Raw genomic sequence first — 15,108 nt, forward strand, 5'->3', positions numbered from 1 at the left:
CTTAAATACATCCGTGGTCAAGGAGTGCATTAGATTCAAAGAAATACAGATAAATGCTATGACATTATATGGCAAGTCCGTATACTTAACAGTATCTGGAGTAAGATTTTAATGTGAACATGGTAGAGGCAGCGTCACATGGCTTGCGTTTGTGGGAGGAGAGCTGTTCATCAAAGATAAAGGAACTGAGTAGATCAGATAAAGTAGTAGGAAGCAGCATAACCGATATCTTGTTCATAATTCCCCAGGTCTTCATCCTTCCTTCTGTCTTAAATAGCTAAAAGCAGATTCCTTTCATGGAAAACCATAAAGTCATCAATTTTTGCATATATCCTTCTATACCCCCTTCACTTCCAATTCTCCATCATCCATTCATTTTCTTTCCATGATGACCATTTTCTTTTTTGGCGTTTATTTATTTTGTTTGTTTGTTTTCGATTCTAGTATTTTATTTTGTGATATGTAACACAGCCTTCAAGTTTACCTAGGCATGGCTCTGGTCCCACTCCTGTAAAGAAATCTCTCTGAAGCATCTTTTCCTCAAGTGAACTGGCCATTGTTTTTAGATCATAGCCACTTGAACACCAGCTAGTGCCTTCCTATGATGTGGATCTTAGGTGGCCGAAACTAAAGGATCTTCACTCCATGGTGGTGCAAGTAAATACTTAGACCTAATTTTTCCTTGGGAATGTCTGTAATTCCATAGACACACGGAATTGGTACCTGAAAGAGATTTGTATTTACCATGTTTTGTTATGTGACACTGGACAGAGTCTGACATGTCTAAAATCAGATTTCAAACTGGAAAAATTTTAAGACAAAATCATTCATTGTCTAAAATCCAAATTATACTTTCCCTGATGCTTCAGTTTATGCTCATTTAAGGAAAACTTCAGTGCAATTATTATGATTGAATTTCTCCTTGTATAGAAAAGAAAAATACCGATGTAAGGGTCAAAATGTATTTGTTCAATGCTTTGTAGTTTGTTTCATGCTTATGAAACCAACACTTGGGTTTAGTGCCATGTCTAAGTTTACAAACCTAGTAAGTGGGAGAGCCAGGATTCAACCCTGATTTTCTGGCTGTAAATCTATTATTTATTCCACCATATCTCAGTACCTAAGTGCTGGTCTTTAGCTAAATATCATCAGTAGAGGCTAAAGCTTTAGAGCATTTTAAGTAGTATTTATTTTTTCTGATATGCGTATAAGGTATGTATTAACCCTCTTATATACTATGAAAGAGGGATCAGAAATAATGCAGAGCTATGAAATAGAGGTTGTACACCATGGTCAGATAAAGTGTCTTACCCACTTCAGTATGTTAGATTGTTATCAATGGAACAGGCTTATGAAATTAGTGTTATCTGGATTGGACTTTCTAGTTGCAACCCATTCCACTAGTCTCAGTACTTGGTGAAAGGCAATAATATGGTTATTAGTGGATTTGGCTTCTCCTTCCAGATTTCCCTAGCGGTGTCTAACTTGGTCAAATGATTTACTCTCTCTGGCCTCAGTTTTTCAATACAGGACAAACCACGCACTGAATCCTACTGCTAAAAATGTTCAAATAAAAGGCGTAAGTAATAAATAATAGGTTTTATTGAGCACATTTATTGAGCACTTCCAACTTGCTTGCGATTATGCTTTATTTCTATATCTTATACAATTCCATCAATAACCTAGCACTGGGTTTTGTACTCTGTGTTCAATATCACGAGAAATAATTATGCAGCCATCAACTCTCTTTATACAAGTATTTATTAGTCATGGTGTGTAATGAAGAGTGAATCATCCTTACAGGTATTTTATAGTCAGCCTGAAAAGAACAGAGAAGACATGAAACAAATATCTGGATTCTCAACTTGTAACTTTTTCATGTCAGCAAGAACTTTTTACCCGTGGAAGACAGAGAAGGGATAGAGCGCTATAGTCAGTTCATCAACAACTATTTAAGCTTTGAACTCAGCATTTGTAAGCAAAGATGTGGATTCCACATAAATTTCTAATACTGTTAGGGGCCAAAACAAAAGTTTCTGTTTTGCTATACTGGTATGGATAGTAATAATATAAAGCATAATTGAGCCTACATGGAAAAGGGAAACAGTATTCATTAATTGTATTATATAACTGGTTGTTTTACTCTTTTGTTCATTCTTGGATATGTAGCAGTACAAAATTACAATCCCAGTGTTTTTATTGAATTGGTACATTACATGATGACAGGGCAGAACATACCATAGAAAACATTCTAGAACTGTCTGTGCCAAGAGCATTATAAAAATGGAGACATGCCTTTCTGGCACAGAGTGTATTTTTCCTTTAGATTTTCCAAGTTTTCATTGTTTCTCCTTTTGCCAATTTTTGAGAGTATTTAATGTTGCCTAGTAATAACTATAATCAGTGACTATTTCTGTGCTTTGTGATCTTTTTAATATCGTAATCCAAAGAAAAACAGTGAGGTTTGTGGTTATATGGGAATCCTGAGAGAAAAAGTTCTACTCTACTAAGTGACATTTTCAGCATGTATCTAAATTATCTAGATATTAAAACATTCAATTACTTCCTTGAGAACTTTGCTAGTTCAGAATATCACATATTCACAACATATTTATTACCCTTCATCCATTTCTAAAATGGTCTAATGGATAAAGAAAATTATGACTGGGTTCAAAATATTTTAAGCAAATGTGCTTTTATCCTAAACCATTAAATTGAATACCAAGGAGTATCTAAAATAAATATTCTAAAGAGCGTTTGAAGATGTGGATAGACCGACTGAGGACAAGTTACTGCCTTCAAAATACAAAGTAGATTTTACCACAAACAATGGGCAATTTTAACCATTCTTCTGAGATATTTCTGTCTCCCTCAAGTAGGATTAGACAACAGCAAACTGGCATATTCCCAGGAAGCTAAAAGCAGTCAGTCCTGTGATTGGACCCGATTGCCTCCTCGTAAATGTACTAGACTGAGGAAGTGAAAGCTTCAGCCTCTATATGTGAGAATGACCTGTGACCTATCGAGATTATTGTCTCAACCTTTTACTTCAGTTATGCTACAGGGTGATTCGTGTGTGTATTTCTGTCACTCCCTGTTCTTTTCTGAAATCCTGTGCAGCAGGATTTCCTGAAAGCATGAGTCTCCAAACTTTAGTGTATCAGAATCACCTGTTGAACTTGTTAAAACAATTTCCAAACCCCCCTCCCAGAAATTCTAATTATCAGATCAATATCGGAGGTAACTGGCTGACAACAATTTAAGGTACATTGGAGTGGGTGATTGCCAAAGACTGTGTCAGTTTCATGATGTAAGTACCTTTTCTGAAATGGGATAGAATAGTTTATCTTAAAGATATTTCTAAACTTACATGTCACATGGTCTCTCTTATGTATACTAGGTCTTACTCAGGTCTAGTTATTCATTGCACTTGGGTGTCATTTTTTACATGCCCTTCAATGGAGTTAGAACTTGAGAGAATGTCAACTCCTAACCATTAGAGCACCAGGGTGCACCTGGAATTAGAACTTAAATCTGAAGCTACCATGTCTGAAAATTAGATTCAAAAGCATTCTCTTCTCACCCAGTGAGCTAGGGTTGGCCAGACATCCATAGCTGTCAGAACATTTTTCCGTGTGTTTATCTCGAGGTAGGGGATTGATGATTAATTAATTCAGCATTCAACAAATATTTGAAACCCATCTGAAGACTAAGTGGCATTTTTCCCGGTTTTTATATTACTCTCCTGTGTTAGTTGTGTACATCTTACTTTTGCATGACCCTTTTCAGACTTTGAAAGAGAAATATGAAAACCTCCAACTAAGTAGGTACAAAATCAGAAAATGGTTTCTTTTTTTAGTACAATGTGTCTCTGCATTGCATCTTTAGCCCTGAGAAAAGAATTCATCCATAGCTCAGGAAGACAATGGAACTGTCAGGGACATTTTCTTCTAGGTGTTTCTGCTTAGTTTTTATTTCTTCCCTTAAAATAGTGGAGAAAATGTGACAGTTGTACCTTATTTTCTTCTATCTGCAAGCCCTCGGGGCATATACACTCAGGAACTTTTGTTTGATACACTTAAGTAAATATATCTATGTGCTACTTGCTCTAAAGAACACAAAGTATAGGAACTATCAGAATTTAATCAAACTATTTTTTTTACATGTACAATATTCTAGTAGTCCAATATTCCGGTAGTCCAATGATAGATGAAAGTCCAGATGAAAATGCCTCTTTTTAAACCAGTCTTTAAATGTATTAAGTCTTAATGTGCACATATTAAACCATTAGGGAGAACCAACAAACGTGTGGTTTTTGGCCACCTCCAATATAATAAGTCAAGTTACAATTCACTTATTAGCAACATTTTCTTGGATGGTAATAAAAAGAGTATTCTAGGGAAGATAGATAAAAGAGAAATACAGTTTTTTAATGGGGCGCCTGGGTGGCTCAGTTGGTTAAGTGTCTGCCTTCGTCTCAGGTCATGATGCCAGGGTCCTGGGATCAGGCCCCTCATTGGGCTCCCTAATCAGTGGGGAGTCTGTTTCTTCCTCTCCCTCCGCCCCTCCACCCACTTGTGCGTGCTCTCTCTCTCTCAAATAAATAAATAAAATCTTTAAAAAAAGGAGAGAGAGAGAGAAATACTATTTTTAAAAAAACTAAGTAATGTTAGTTTTTCCAAGAAATCATATTTGCCATGAGAGTTTGCTAACCTATTAGCTATTTGAAAGATCTAGAATATTAAGTAAGGTCTTATAAATATTTTGTGTGGAAAAAATTTAAGTCTATTTTGTATTTTATTTACTTTACATACATGAGGGATAACATGAGAGCTACTGTGTGCTAAATAATAATACATAATTTTCTTAAAAGAGTGATACCTTAAAATTAATTGTTAGAAGGCAATAGGTACAGTTATTATTTATTTATAATATATATTCTGCCTCATTTCAGAAAAGATTTGATAAGTTTTACAATTAAATTATATATAAAATAAGAAACAGAACATAGTACCAAAGTCTTAGAATGGGGTAAATACTGCAGCTAAGCATTAAAGTTCCTAGTAATTAAAGGAAGATGTGGGAAGTGATACATTACTTGATTGTCTAAGAAATATCAAAAATTGGCAAAATATACATCTTATTTCTAAATTCCAATATAAATTAATTTATTTTGTATATCCTTGTGCAAGGGATATCACAAAAGGCAGTGTTTCCAAGAGTGGCTTTACAGAATTAGAGGCAGACTTTTGGTTTGCCTGTGGACAAGTCCCAATTTTTTCTCACAAGAAAAAATAGCTATATAGATAATATATGAGTTCATGTAAATATCTGGATAGATACTTAAGTAAAATCCCAGTGTTTTGAAACAGAGCATTACAGTCTTAGGCCTGGACAGTTTGAAAAGCAGATACATTTAAATACAATAGAATCTCAATATAGGAGAAATCTAATTATTGATATTGCAACCAATATTCTAGAAATCTGATAAATAATAGTGGTGTTAACTAATACACCCATCCATAAGCTACAGTATGTATCCCCAAGAGCCTATATTATCATATTAGATATAAATTTTTCTATTTATTAAATAATTAAAAATTGGAATATATCTATCCCAAACCATGAAATATTTTGCCATACAGACATGTTTTATGTGAAGTTAGCTATTTAATTTTTTTCTGTTCCTTTTCGTTGTTGCTGTTGTTCCTTCTACTCCTTTACTTGTATATCTCTTCTCTTTCTTGGGATTTCTTAACTGTAATTATCCAAGAGATTTGACTACTTATAAGGCTCCTGATTCATGGTACTAAAAACCTTCTACTCAATATGTGGAAAAGTAGTCATTTTAGTCAGCAGCATTAAAACATCTATGCGTTACATCTACCTCAAAACAAAATTGAATAATTTTACATAAATAGATAGACAAGGAATTAATCCATATACCATTTCAACTGGGAATTTGATCTTTAGAAAGACTGTTTTCGTTCTGGTTTTAATATAAGGTGATATACGTTGAATCTTCAAAAGGTTAGAAATCTAATCCATGCCAAGCCATATCATTTGGCTCATAGCCTGAGAATCAAAAGTTAATGACAGATTGCCAAATACTAATGAATCTTACTTTTTTATAACTAGTCATCAAAGAAATGAATTAGAGTGTAGCCGTGATCAGTGGCTCAACCGCTGGGATGAAAGCATGTGTGCTTTTGCCAAGGTGCATTAGATTGAAGGAAGAGACTGAAGGTTTATTGAGGGAAAAAGCTAGAATTTTAAGAACTGGAATTCTAAAAACTGGAATTTTGATCAAGAGGAAATGGTTAAATAAAAAAGGGTAGGGGGCGTCTGGGTGGCTCAGTCAGTTAAACGTGGGACTCTTGGTTTTGGCTAGGGTGGTGATCTCCGGGTCCTGGGATCAAGTCCCACTTGAGCTCCACACTCAGCCCGGGGTCTACTTAACAGTCTTTCTCCCTCCCCCTCTGCTCCTCCCCCTGCTCGCACTCTCTCTCTCTAAAATAAAATGAATAGATAAAATCTTAAAAAAAAAAAAAAGGTAGCAAAGATTGCAGGTTACAGCTCAAGTCCACAACTGACATTTCTGGTCCTACAAGATCTTCTCTCAGCTTTCGTTCCAACTGTGTATCTTAATTGAGACGAATATGCAGTATAATAGCAGTGACATGATCAAGTCAAGTGAGATATCTCATTCTGATATAACAAGAAATTTTAACCTCTCGGATCTCTTTTTTAAAAATCCGCATTACAAATAGCTGTATCCCCATTAATACTGGCATTTGTGTTTATCCCTACCAGGTAAGAGTCCAACTGCAAATTTTTATAAATTGGAAATCAGTGTCTTGGACTTAGTACATTTCTTTTCAACTTAATAATTTCCTTGCCCACGTTATCAAACTAGACTGTTGGAAGGGAGGTGGAGGGAAGAATTCAGGTAGCTTTTCAGTTTAATAATCAAACCAGATGATTGTGTGGTAGACCCCCACAGCTGTTCAGCTGTTAAACACAGTTAGGATCTGTGATCTTTTACAATATTAGGATCTGTGATCTTTTACGATACGGAAAGAGGAGAGTCTTACTTATTACACAGTAGGAATGGAATGTTACAATTCCTGGTACCTCACAAGTTTCCTTTTATAGGTTTGGAGGGGATTAGCGTTTATCTCAGCTTTCTTATCTTCTTCCATACTACATTCACAGTTTTCAGGGAGATTCAGGTAAAAGTACTACTGTACATCAGGAAGAAGAAATTAAAGGGCCCTGTGATCACAGTTAGCTATATTGTAATACCATTGTGAAGAGTGGAGATAATTTATGACCCCAAAACATTGATTAGGAATTTAAGTGAAATTTACCATGAATGGGTGGTATTTTAATAATACCATGTTGTGATTATAAGTGAGTGTGGTCAAAGAGTGTCTCCTTTGATTCCAGCAGCTTTTCAGTAGAGCAGATGAAAATCTTTCCAAATCTTATTTTCTGTCAAAGTAGTTTTGTCAGAGCAATGCTGATTATAGCTTAAGATCTCCTCAAATGATTGTCACTTAATAGATGGTTAGACTGTGTACATTTCTAATACTGACAAATTAGAAAATGATGTCTGATTAATCTGCAAGCATTTAAAGTGTATTATTTTAAGTCTTATCAGGAAGTCAGATGATGCATTTTAGGTAATTGACTCATTGTATTGGTACCTCTGATATTAATTAAAGCAGCATGGCCAGCCAGCTCTTTCTTTTTCCACAATGAGCTTTTATTGATTAATTGAAAAGAATCCAAAACTCTAAAGCATTGACCATTAAGGAATTTACGTTTTAAATGCCTGGTATTTTGAAAACAAAGTATCTTAACATTTTAAGTGGATGGTTACCAAGTGATACTCTTCCCCAGTCAGGCATTGTTTTTTTAGGTTCAAGGTGAGGATTTTTTTGTCACTGACAGATCTTTTCCAAAGAGCCCTGGGGGGAAATACTGCCGATTTTAGCTGGGAGTTTGGGTGTTTATATTATTTTTTTACTTTGAAGATCTGTGGCTAGGACTCTCAGCATTAAACAAAGGCTAAAATGCAAACCTAAGCATTTCCCAAATCCTTTTGGACGTGTTAATAAACATGGCATCAGAAAAAGTTTTCTATGGCCAATTGGTTGGAATGCTTTGGACATCACTGCCCCTTCCTGAGATTCCAAAATTCCAGTAGTATATCAAAAGCTCAGAAAGCTCAAGTTATACAAGCCCCTAAACTCAGCATTTCTCAAGCTTATTTGAGCATTTTAGCACTAACAGTCTTCCTCCCCAAAACACAACCCCAAACTAATCATGAAAATACATCAGACACATTTCAATAGAAGAATTATTCTATCTATACCTGACCAGTATTTTTCAAGGTCATCAAAAACAAGGAAGACTGAGAAATTCTCACAGCCGAGGGAAACCTAAAGAGACATGAAAAGAAATATTAATGTTTGCAGGATAGAATTCTAGAACAACAACATAAAAAGGAAATTGCTAAAATTAAGGTAATCTAAGTAAACTATGGACTTCAACTAATAATAATGTACTAATATTTTTAATTAATTATAACTAATATACCATACTGAGGTAAGATTTTAGTAACAGGAAATTGTATACAGGGGTGCATGGGAACTCTTTGTACTATCTGTTTAATATTTCTGTAAATCTTAAAGTGTTCTAAAATTAAAACCCATTAATTTTTTTTTTAAGTGGCATTAACAAGGCATGTACTTCTTTTAGGGAAACTTCCTATTTACACGTATTCACTCAGCATGCAAAATAGATTGGACAACGTAAGAATATGGAAATTTTTATTAAGCTATTTTGGGAAAAGAAATATAAAGAAACCAAAGCATGTAAAGATAAGGATGCTGAGCCAGGGTCTCAAATACAAAGGTCACAATTGGAATCTAGATATTTCTTTGGTCCGTTAGACATATGAAGATGACACAACAGCTCGGAAAAAATACAGTCCTTAGACTCCTGAATGTGATCCTTTGATATTTGACTGGAAGACAATGTCAGAATGCAGTCTAGAACATTGCAGAATCATCTTTATAAGGATGAACTAGAGTTTCCAGATATATATATGGAGTGCTGAATTCTGAGGGTACACTCCTCCCGTTGGGCATCCACGTCTTAGACATTTGCCATGTCTGCCTTGGAACATTCTTTCAGTCCTGTATAGTACCTGGAGACAGATTTGCAAGTAACTCTTGTTGTACTCGCCACGTTTTCAGGCTCTTGTTCCTATAGCTTAAGCGCCTGCCTTCAGCTCAGGTCATGATCCCAGCATCTTTGGATCAAGTTGGGCTCTCTGCTCAATTGGAAGTCTGCTTCTCCCTCTGCCCCTCCCTGTGCTCCTGCTTTTTCTCTCTCACTCTGCTCTCTCTCTCTCTCAAATAAATAAACAAAATCTTTTTAATAAATAAATTAATAATAAAAGCTAAACTTCTATCCTTTTTAAATATGTTATTAGGGACACTAAATAGAACCCTTATGAAAAGCAATTTGGGGAGAGGCTTGGTATTTTAGTCAAAGTAGTTTAAATGAGTTATCTAGCTCTTCCTGGAATTAATAGAAAACTAGAATGAGAACCTGAGGAAAGCACTGAAGTTCAGTATTTAAAAAAAATAAAAAAGACAAATCCTTGTTAGGAACCCTGTAGGAAAGCTTACTTTGTTCATAGCTTAATTTATTTGTGATGTCCCTAAACAGAGCTAGTAACAGGAAGTAGATTTGTTTTAATACAATTTTGTTTGGAGTTTTTTACTTGAGCTGCTGTTTTTGAAAACAGGAAAGTGTTTCGTTTCTGTCAGAGACAGTCATTGCCTCTGTCATTATCCTCAGTTTGGGGACAATAGGCCATCCATGAGACTACATTGCTGGCAACAGCTTTCTAGAACTGAGTGATGAATCACTTTCTGGGCTACATCTCTAAACCTAGTGGCATCAGCGTGGAAGTGAAGGCCACGCATTAGCAGTCATTCGCTTACTGTGTGCAGAACACCCACTCCATGACTTATTCAAACTTTACTATAATTTACAGCTACCTGGTCTATGTCAGTGACTTAACTTCTCCAGATCTGATTTGACTTAGCTGTGAAATAACATTATAAGGTAGGATGTGGGCCTAATACTGTATTTTTTATTCTTTCTCCATGTAAGATTTATACTAAGAGAAAATCTTAGTATATCTATATATACTATTAATCTGTAGATAGGGTTTAGGAAAGCTTGCTGAAAAATTAAGTCAAAACTATCTTTTAATATACAGCATCCAAGAAAACATATCCATCTCTGGTTTGAATTGAACACCTTTGAAACGGAACGGACTTTTCTAGGGTTTGGGGGGAGTTGTGTTTTTAAAAGAGTACTTGGAGTAATCTTCCCTAATTTATCATTTCCCCTTAGCCATTTCTTTTCTTACCTTTTTATACCCAATTTCCTCATGCTGCAGTTTCCCCTGTCCTGAAGGATTCTTCGACTCTACTGTACAGTCAATATCATATGTCAGTGAACGTCAGATATATCCTTAAATGCCAAACACTAGTTTAAATATATACATATGTAAATTGTTGGTGGCCATATAATAAAGGAATAGATAGCCCAGAAAAGATCTGTTAAAAACCCAGGTATTAACAACAACTATTTGCTTGATATTAACAGTGGATTATTAAGCATGGTTTTTCAGCCATAAATAACCGTTGAGTTTGCTTTAAGTTTCCCCTGTCTTAGTAAGAGTCATATCAGATCAGATTTTCCCAAAGTGATGGCTACTATGTTTCTGATTCCAATCCCAGGAGAGGTCACAGGGCGTGGAAGAATGGCAGATGATCGGAAAGATGAAGCGAAGGCGCCTCACTGGACCTCAGCTCAACTAACAGAGGCATCCGCACACCCACACCCACCTGAGATGAAGGATCAAGGCGGGGCAGGGGAAGGACTTGTCCGAAGCGCCAATGGATTCCCATACAGGGAGGATGAAGAGGGCGCCTTTGGAGAACATGGGTCACAGAGCACCTATTCAGATACCAAAGAGAATGGAATCAACGGAGAGCTGACCTCAGCTGACAGAGAAACAGCAGGTAACTAAGGGCTCCTCTGTCCCCAGGCTTTGTGCTTTGAAGTCTGTTTCATCTGAAAGTGAATTAATTTACTGCGGTGATCTTCTTTCACTAGTGCTAGGACTGAAATTGCAGTCAGTCAGGGGAAATAGACACCGAAAGAAGAGAAAAATCTTGGGAACTAGCCCAACATTCCCCCAAATTTGTTGTATTCTTCATCTCATCTCCCTATTTAGTTTTTACCACTTTAATAGACAAATGGCTCAGTGTGTGTATGTTTTGCTAGCAACTGTCAGCATTTTAACTCATTGAAAGAAAATTTCACAAATAGTTACTTATTGATTCCCTGGAATAATATTAGACCTAAATCTGATTGACTAAATAGAAGCATGTTTACTTTTGCGGGCAGAAAGCAATTTGGAGTCTGTCTCCCAGCCTTTAAGAAAAAAAAAAAGGAGAGATTGGGGTGCCTGGCTGGCTCAGTTCGTGGAGCATACGACTCTTGATATTGGGGTTGCGAGTTCAAGCCCCATGTTGGGTGTAGAGATTACTTTAAAAAGATAAAATCTCTGGGAGTCATACGCAACTGATGAATTGTTGAACACTCAAAAACTAATGATGTACTATATGGTAGCTAACTGAACATAATAAAAATAAATAAAAAATAAAAAAATAAAATCTTAGAAAAAGAGAGAGAAGGAAAGGAAACAAACACACACATACTTCTTCAGAGAGCTTTGTAAGAACTATTAGTACAGATGCTTGAAGGAGAACATAATTTGATTTACTCTTAAGTACTTACTTTTAAAGTATAATTTCTACCAGTCGTCCTCTTTATCCTGTCATTGATAATATCATCATGGATTGCATAGTCATTATATACCATTAACAACATCAAGAAACACTCACCTGCACTGTATTCTTTACCATTATTTTCCTTTTTTCTGTAATCAGAATATAATGTGTTTGAACACAGTGACTTGAGGACATGCTGCTCCAGAAAGAGTAGGTAAGCTACAAGTTAACAAGGAAGGCTATGCCCCCTTCAAAGTCATCCCTTCCTTATTCAAACCCTGGTTTCCTGCACTCCATCTATTAGTCAGCAACACTTCTCAACTGTACGCTTTGTTCAAAAAATAAATTTAAATTTCAATGGGGTACGATTAAAGGCATCTCGAATCACTGGGGAGCAATTACATAAGGACATAGTGTAATTTTTTTAATCCCCTCATTCAATAAACTACTATCGAGCGTTTTCTACACGCAAGGTGTGCCCACTTCTGTGCTAGGGCTTGTGCAAGGAACTTCACAGAGCAGATGATCCAGGAGCAGGCATGAGACCTGTGCACACACTTCAAGTGTGACACACAGTGTGTTCCGTGCCAAATGAGCAGTATAGAAAGGCAGCGTTGAAGAGGGATCGTTTCTCCATAGGACCAAATTTCCCAAATTGTGCACAGAAGCATCTGGAGAAGTCACAGCAAACTCACAGGGGGGTAGCAGAGGATTTTAATTGCTCAAAGGGAAACACAGTGATACTCAGCATCCGTAAACACCGCCTGACCTCAAGATAGTTCACAGTTTCAACATTTGATCACACCACATTCCTTTTTAAGACTTATCAATGCGAAGTCGGGTTTTCGGCAGCTGCTGTGATAGGAAGCAGGTACCCTGGAGAAATTCATGTAGAACAGGAGAGGAGAGTGAGTGTGCAATCTAATTCAAGCATTTGAGAAGCTATGCAGTGCTCAACAGACACATATGCCCCATTAGCAAGAAACTGTGGATACGACTGAAATAAAAATGTTATTTTTGCCTTTCATGGTCAAAATGAGGGTTAAATGAGATGGTAAAGTGTACAAAGTCAACAGATCAAAGAACAACATCTGTTAAGTACCATTATTGTTATTGGTGGTGGTGGTAGTCATGTCAATATGGACAACAGGGCACTCTTGATCAAGGCATCTTTTTCTACAGCGGAGTGTAATACGGCTTGAACAGGGTGGGACTTGGGTGTAAGGACAACTAACGAGGAAGGTTTTGAAGAAATTGAGGCATGAGGAGATGAGGACAGACTGGAGCAAGATGACTGTGGGAAAGGCAAGAGATAACGTGATAGGCCAAGATTTTTCTCATCATCCTGTCCTGCAACACCTGACATTACACTTCATGTGATTAATTAATATATGTTGATGAATGAGTGAATGCATGAGTGCATGAATGAACACAAAAGAAAAAAGAAAGTCCTTTTCAAATTAATGGTGAAAACGAATGAAAAGTCTTATCTTACCAGTTGAATCTTGCAGATGATGATAGAAGCTTGTAATACACAAAAGAAAAAAGTCACTGTGCGTGCTCGGTCAAGCAGTGAAGAGCCAACATCACTCACTATTTCTTTTCAGTGGTCTTAATTAAGTATTTAAGAGCATCAGAAAAATCTCTTTGCCAGATCAGTGTGTCTTCACCTGTTTCTCTGAGAAAGTAATATAAATTAAAAAGAGATTAACAGATGTTTCTTTTAATTTATGGGTTCAGGATCATCCAGAGTTAATCTTGAATTCAATTCATCATATTTCTCATGAATCTTATGTTACCTTTGAGACTCTGACTCCAGAAGTTCTATATGTATGTTCATAGTGACGAAAGTTGTAAACAGCCAGCTGTGGGTTACCAGAGTAAGGTGTGCAATCCAAACTAGGGTGTGATTTTAAATAACCTCCCTCCAGAAATAACAGGCCATGTATTAAGTCCATACAATGTGAAAAGCTGCGGGAAAGGAAAAGTGTACAATATTGTCTCCTCATACCTACAGAGGATGTTCCAGTGATAAGTTAATGTGCAATTAGATTTCTCTCCAAACTTTAGCTTAATAAAATAGTACCTTTTATTATTGGTGGTTTATACATAACTGTTTCACAAACAAAAATCATTCCCAGTAAAAAGTGTTCTTAAATCCGAAATATGGTCTTTAAAAATGCTATCCTTTGATGGTAGGGATCACTAGCATGAGCTGGCATTATATTTCAAGTTGATAATTTTAAAGAGGACCATTAGCCTCCTCTTTTACCATTCACATGTGATGTATCAGTACATTGCATTTTTCCCGTAGAAAAGATACTTCTCAGGACACTGTTAACATGGCACATTTTCCAGTAACACTGGGTCTTGAGCTATACATTGTGGTGGCCAGGCCACAACTGGTTGAATCCAAAGATCTTTCTTATCCTCTCCTACTTTGCTATAGTCCCTCTTCATTGTTAGAAACAAATTTATCCCCAAGGTTGTTCATTTTTATTCATCTCTAAAAGCAAAATCACATAATAAATGCAACGTAATTACTGCATCTCCCTCCCCCCTTCGTCAGGAGGGCTTACTTCAACCAAAGATCTGACCTTGTCCTCTCTCACCTACCCTTTTCAATGTTCACCTTCATTTCTGGGCCATAATAATTTTTGATTTTTACATATGCAAGTGCATAGGCAGGTTATCTTTGATCCTGTGTGCTGAGACTGGGGGAAGAGGGGAGAAGGGAATTCTAGAAGGCGATATTTTAAATTCTATTTCTTTATGGATTCCTCTTCTAGATTTCATCTCTTTCCTCGCAATTTAAGGCTAATCCATAGAAAAGTAGACAGAATTATTTGCTCACCTGTTGTAGCATAACTTTTGATACTTTGAGAATTTGTCTTCCATTTATTCACTAAAATACCCTTTTTAGAAGTCATGCCAAAAAAAGCCCCCCAAAAAGAAATGAGAAACCATTGAGAATCTAGTCACTTAGGAAAGCTATTATTATGAGACTAAAAACATCATTTTTTTTATTTATTTTTTTATTGAAGTATAGCTGACACAACGTTACTTTAGTTTCAGGTGTACAACATAGTGATTCAACTTCTCTGTACGTTGTGCTCTGCTTCCCACAAGTGTAGGTCCCATCTGTCACCATGCAATGCTATTACGGTGCCACTGACGATGTTCCCTAGGCTCTGCCTTTTATTCCCATGACTTATTCATT

General features: G+C 36.3%; 1 protein-coding gene across 14 annotated transcripts in view; it reads left to right on the forward strand.

The window, feature by feature from the left end:
* The window catches only part of MAP2 (microtubule associated protein 2), a 278,987-nt gene that overhangs the window by 190,017 nt on the left and 73,862 nt on the right, over positions 1-15,108 (forward strand). For all 14 annotated transcript variants that reach the window (XM_087863130.1, XM_087863100.1, XM_087863105.1 and 11 more), the window contains one exon: positions 10,830-11,114. In XM_087863130.1, coding sequence (XP_087719256.1) covers positions 10,853-11,114 — 262 coding nt within the window. In that variant the 5' untranslated portion in view covers positions 10,830-10,852. The remainder of the gene's footprint in view (positions 1-10,829; positions 11,115-15,108) is intronic.

The sequence above is a fragment of the Ursus americanus genome, chromosome 1 (assembly GCF_024610735.1).
Source record: "Ursus americanus isolate L20-20 chromosome 1, mUrsAme1.1.p, whole genome shotgun sequence".
NCBI lineage: Eukaryota > Metazoa > Chordata > Mammalia > Carnivora > Ursidae > Ursus > Ursus americanus.